Raw genomic sequence first — 6472 nt, forward strand, 5'->3', positions numbered from 1 at the left:
CCAATTCAAACACTTTGGGAATAAAACGTTTTGTTCCAGGTATTTCCATATCATTTAAATGTGAATGCTACATTGTAATGCAAATGCGATACACAAAGAATTGAAACTCCGGGAGATTTGAATTGGTACAACATTTGGTCTATTGTTTATTGTCTCGCCAGCTTGATTAAAAATAGACACTATTCTGACGCTGATGGGGACAAACCTGAAACCGGATTGGGATTCGTACTCTTAGGCAATTGGCTCTTGCTATCCGTTACACCCTAGAAGAAACTGGTTTGTTCGGAGTAACGCGAATCAGTGGGAAGGTATTTAAAAGCGATTTCAAACCTTGATAACAAGTACTCCTTTTACGCTCATTAAAACCACAGGTAATACAAACGTGCAGTTTAAAACCATTTACTGCGACTGGGTTGTCTGTGCTTAAATCTACAAAATACACTATATTTGATTCTCAATAAATTAAATTTTAAACGTATGCTTCCGTGAAAATATTCGCTTATTAGATTTAATAAAAATCTTCGAATTGAATAGAATTGTCGAAGTTTCGCTGTTATGAAAAAAAAAATCCTTGCTTCCGAGATTTGCTAAAACGCACCCATTTGATATCCTTGCGTTCCACTCTTTGTAAAGAAAGGTCATTTCAAGAAATAGCTGGCGAAGTAGACGGACCTGTGTCTTAAGCCCCTTTTAATGCGCGCAAAACATTTGCCAAGGGCATCTGGAACGAAGCATAACACTAAGGAGCGAAACAGTTTCTTAACAGTCCCAAGCGGTAACTACGAAGGGCAACAATTTTTTTTTCTCTGTGCTTCGAACGTTTTACTATTCTTTGCTGCAAAACAAGTTTCAATTTTCTGCTGCGTACTTCTATTCATGTAATGAGCTTGTGTCCAGAACATCGTTTACGATTACGCGTAATCAATCAAAATGTTTATAAAATTAGGGTTCCATGGCTGCGTGACGTCACATGAGAACGATCTTTTTGTACGTACAAGACTATTGTTTAAAAAATTTCCCGGCCCAATCCCCTTATCACCCACGGTCACCAAGTCCGATCCAAAAGCAGGAAGTTAAGAAACGAAGGAAGCAACGAAAATGTCACTTCAATACAATCAAGTTATCGTATGTAATTCGCGGTTATTCCATTTCGTTCACGTTGTGGAACGTGGACCAAGTGACCTTTACATTCGCTACTTCCAACATCCCATAATGCAATACGAGACACTTCGTATTGCCGGGCGGTCACACATCCAGGTCCAGCAGGACTTGACCTCCCTTGGGCAAGCCGTAACAGTGTCACATCAGATCGAGATTATTTGTGCCAGAGCAGGATGGAGTCAAGACGCTGAAATCGTATGGCATCACGATCGATACCCGAGGGACATCCCGCGCAACTGACACGATTAGAATGCGTTCTCCTCGAACGTAACAGGTTATATTCTGCTTCAGTGAACTTGATATCCATTGTTTCAATGCAAATAATTGCCCAAAATGAACTGTATTATGGGATTGGTGGAAATAGCGAACAAATGGTTTTTGAAGTAAAGAAAGAGATTAGAAATTTACTGTTGCATGCCCACGTTGTAGTCAAAACTATAAGTTTGGTTATTTCAAGTTGTTTTGCTGCCTACGGCAAGGAATTTTGTTAAAATGGGAGTCGCACGATTGGTGCGATTATTTTTCCTCATCAAACCAAAAATATAATTCGTTTGTGGCGTTGCCGTTGCTTTTCGTTTCTTAAACTCCGGCTAGTATTAAGAGTCAAACTGAAGTGCAAAAATTCCACTTTAAGTGCCATGCATTCCTAGGGCAACATTGTTCAGTCTTCCTCATTGTCAATGGAATGGGTTGGTTTACAACTGGGCAGTGTGTCATACTTGACTGTGTATTTCGCCATCTCACTGCTGCACTGACTGATGGGAATCACAAACGCAGAAATATCATCGTATGAGGCCAGTTCACCGTTAGCTCGTCTCCATCCCTTTTCGGACAATGTACCTCGCGCGTCTCCCACTAGAGCCTGGGCTGCCATAACGTATCTGTGCAAATGGAAATGGCAAACCAAAATGGCATGAGTGAAAAGCGCTTCAACGATATTCAAAAAAAAAATTCACGATGCGACAAAAGGTTTTTCTCAGTATTGCTCTCGATATCTCAGTTCTCTCGTGATCAGTGAAATTCTGGTAACGTTTCCAAATATTACACTTGCCCTAACCAGAGTAGACTCCGTAGCAAGCGTTTCCGTTGGACATTTGATGTTTTGGCCGCGTGAAAAATGGGGCGATACAATTGCTTCTTGGTTCTTCTCCTCCTCCCCCTGGGGTTGCTGTGACGGCGCAGTGAGAGCACTCGCCTCGCACCGATGTGGCCCGGGTTCGATTCCCAGACTCTACTCTGCACTGAGAGGTTTTTCTCTGGGTACTCCGGTTTTCCCCTCTCTTCAAAAACCATAAAGTTGATTTGATTTGCGTTGATTTGTTAACTTCAATTTAGAGTGTCCCCAATTAGTGCTCCAACGCTAGAAGAATTACTCTAAGGAATTAGTTTTCATTCTTAAGTAAATAACTTATTTAAGAATTCAGAATTGATTTTAAAAAATCAAATTTACTAACCACCTTCAAGGTAACTTGGCTAGGTGACTGCACATCAGCTATCTCATAACAAGAATCCATTACTCAAGAGTACGAATCTGGTATTAGGTTTGCCCCCATCCACGTCAGAAAAGTGTCTATTTTTAAACCAAGTTTTTCGGGAAATTAACAATAGACTAAAAGTTGTACCCAATTCAAATCTCCCAGGGTTGAGATTCTTTGGCCGTGTTTTCACGAGCGCTTTTTCAGGTCGCTTAGCAAGTGACAACCGAAAATTCCGTGAAAACAGTTCCTTTCCCAACTCGCTTAAAGTTAAGCAAGTCGGCAAATTTCAATAGAAACGAAACCAAACCAGTTTGCAATTACTTTTGGCCAATGAGGAGTCGCTTTCGGTTATTCATATCGGAATTACAACAGGCGTGCTATTTTTATCATTTTTATTAGTATATTGGCACGTGCTCTCTCCTCATTTAATCTTACTCGTGAAAACACGTCTTATTTTTAGGTCGCTTAACAAACTCTGCAAGCAAACCACTTTCAGGAATGTTAAGCGAGACAACGGCTGTCGTGAAAACACGGCCTTTGTGTGTTGTATTTTCATTGTAATGCAGCATTCGTATTTAAGTAATGATCCGTGTAAGATGGATAGCACTTTCCTTCGTTATGCGGCAACGGGGCTTTCCCCACATAGGAATGTTATCATTTTTACAGAGAATGCATAAACCTACAGGAAGGCAGTTAATGCAATAAAATTCATTTACAGCCAACTTTGACAGGGTGTTTTTTTGTCTTGACCAACCACAAGAGTTGAAAACAAAAGCCAAGAAACGTTTACAACTTTACATGTTCCCCACATACGATTTCTGTGAAATTCATTTAAACTGAGACCAGATGAAAGATGGAAGATGGTTGGAAACTAAGGATGAATATAATACTGCTTTATGAAGTTTTGTTAACCGTTTGCTGTTTAAGGCAATCAGGAGTAAGTACAGACAATAGAAAAGTTATCACCTTTTTGCATACCAATTGAATTCCAACATGTTCGTTGCCGTTGTTGCTATCGTTCTTATCTGGACCGTTTCTTAAATGAAACACTTGAACAAAGCGTTTTATTCTTCGTTTGTATCCACGTGATGAGACGGCCACGTTGGTGAACAAAACAATAGAAAATGGTTCCACAAGTTTTGCATAATAATAAAGTCAAATTCCCAAAAGACGTTTGACTGCATTGTTCTGTAGAACAACATGGCCGCCGTGACGTCATATGCAAACCATCAATTCCCAAAGGGTTCAAATTGGGTACAGCATCGAGTCAGCCGATTTGGTCAATTGCATCTTTTCCAGCAAAACTTCGTTTTAGACACTTTTCTGACGCTGATGGGGTCTATGCCAATACGGGGAAATCTTACTCTTGGGTGATGCACTCTTGCTTGTACTGGTTTACAAACCTTCCTCTTACAGTACAGTTGCTGCAACACTCAATTTTTACAAATTATAAAACAATAACCTTCTGTTGTCGTCTTTAGGAACCTTTGAAAATGTTTCCATTACTAATTCGGCAGCCTGAAAAAGGAGGAAAAAGAAAGACCAGGGCCCGGTTGTTCAAAAGCCGATTAACGCTAATCCCAGATTAACAATTAACCAATTTCTCTACTCCCAAATGTTGTTCAACGCTGATTTTCGGCAAAACTTTACATTAGAAGAAGTCAATCTTGAAAAGCAAAAATAAGCAAAAGAAACGTTCACCAAAAAGTTGAAGTTTACGCTAATCCTGGATTACGGTAAGTTAATCGGCTTTCGAACAACCGGGCCCTGCTCACTAATCCCGGAAACAATCACAACTAGAACGAGACAACAAGCATGGCATAGTGCTATATAAGTAGGCAGCAGTCATTGTCTCTTTAAGTCATATCGTGTTTTGAAAAAAAAAAAGGATACAAGGCAAAAGAAATCAGAGCTATACGGGGAATAATAGGAAATGCGTCAACTTGTAGGAATCTCTCGATATCAAGCTTATTTCTTTTGACAAGAATAGACCATATTCGTATTCTCTCTACTGGACTGGAACTAGCATGCAATGGACGCTAATGCGGCGGAATATATTAAAAAGTATTGGGATTTGAAAAGATTTCCCCGCATAAGTCTCTATTGCAAGCTAGTTCCAGTCCAATACCGCGAATACGTAACCTGGCCAGCCTTCCCTTGCGTGCTCAGTAAGCTGGCCAACCAACGGTTGAGAAGCGAAACATGACCAACAATCTTCGTAGAATGGACATTTTTGTATTGCCTTTCAAACTGTCCTCGTTCTTCAGATATGTCCAGGATTGACCCTAATTAGATGCACGTGGATTTCAATAAGCGTCACAAAGTGTCCCCTTGCTCTTAATCACTCGTGTCTCAGAATACAGACAACTAACGTCACAAAGTGTCCTCAAAATGCTGCTCCTCAAGTACGAATAAACAGCTGCATTTTATGCTTTTTATCTTAAGGTAAAAATAACCCTAACCTTCAACCTTACCTTATTGTTGGAAATGAGTAGCAAATGCTTAGACTTAAACAAACACTTCGTGTTGGATGTCAAAATTGAGTGCGATCATAATTTATTGATCACCGGAAATAAATTTTAGTTAATCGACAACTCTTGTTTGAGATTTGACCTATGTCCAGCTTTTTCACGTGCAACCTCATGTGAGCTGAACTTACGATCTCTTCATTGTTTTTTTTTTTTTTTGGCCAATCACATGGCACTCTGTAATGTCCAATATCTTGCATTACCACTTGCTTCGTCACTCTGTTTTTTTCTCACGACCAAGCACAATATGTCTACAAGTTTTCTTTTCAAATTCCTGCCCACTCCCAGCCCCTCCCCCCCCTTGCTTAATTTTATTTTATTAGACATAGGACTTGCGAAACCCTTATTAAGTGCCACTACCCCCTCCTCCATACCGGTGTGTGTACCGCCCTGGTGGTAGATTTTTCTTTAGCTCACAAAATCCAGGAGTACATGGGGCTGACCTTTTAAGTTTCAGTGGAGCAATTCGTCTCCTACTTCCCCTTTTGAGCCACACCAAGTTGTTGTTGTTTTTTTTTTTTTACGTTAAGTGTAATAATTTGGGTTCCCAAACATGAGGAAGTTGATTAACTTCTAATTGGGGTCAATGCTGGTGGGTGGGTTTGGGGGAATGTCATTTGTACGCGAGTGCGAGATTAAAATGCGCCAACGCTTTAAGCCTGGTTTTCTCTAGCAACGCAAACACACGCACAATAGCGCTTATGTCACCGTGAAAACGGGCCTGACGCAAGCATAAGCACAAGCGCAAGGATAAAAAAAATTCCTTTTTTCTTGTGCTGGCGCTAATAACTTGCGTTCGCTCGCGTTGCGTTAAAACGTAAGGTAACGCAAGCACAACGAAAGCTGTGATGTTCGTGCAATGAAAAAGACCCGTTCCAGATTCCACTTGCAGCGCCGCGTTGCAAGAGAGAACATGAAACTAGTGAATCTTTGTCTCTGCATCGTGTGCTTTGCGCTTGCGTTATGGCTCGTTTTCACTTGGCACGAATCTCCTCTGCTTGCATTTGTGCTTGCGTCGCTGGTAAAAACCAGGATTAATGCTAACTACAGTTTGCGTAACATGAGATGAGTAGAAACGTCTGCACAAAAAGGTCAACTCGACAATCCTTTGGAGGTTACTTCGTTGGTAGTTCGTAAATTTGGTTGCACAAACTCAGCTAATTGAAGTAACTTGACTATCGTCTGGAGGTTAGAAAGCTAAGGTTGGCAGCGTTAGCCTCTTCGTCAGAGTCAACCCGATTTACCCTTCATTTGATCTGACGAAAGGGCAACGCTCGAAACGTCAGCTTTCTCATCTCGTTTCGG

General features: G+C 40.8%; 1 protein-coding gene across 1 annotated transcript in view; it reads right to left on the minus strand.

The window, feature by feature from the left end:
* Positions 1-383: 383 nt before the first annotated feature.
* The window catches only part of LOC138000664 (protein phosphatase 1H-like), an 18207-nt gene continuing 12118 nt past the window's right edge, over positions 384-6472 (minus strand). The window contains exons 10-11 of the mRNA XM_068847226.1: positions 4102-4157; positions 384-2042 (exon numbers count right to left, since the gene is read on the minus strand). Of these exons, the coding sequence (XP_068703327.1) occupies positions 1823-2042; positions 4102-4157 (276 nt within the window). The 3' untranslated portion in view covers positions 384-1822. The remainder of the gene's footprint in view (positions 2043-4101; positions 4158-6472) is intronic.

This window comes from Montipora foliosa, chromosome 4 (genome assembly GCF_036669935.1).
Source record: "Montipora foliosa isolate CH-2021 chromosome 4, ASM3666993v2, whole genome shotgun sequence".
Lineage (NCBI taxonomy): Eukaryota > Metazoa > Cnidaria > Anthozoa > Scleractinia > Acroporidae > Montipora > Montipora foliosa.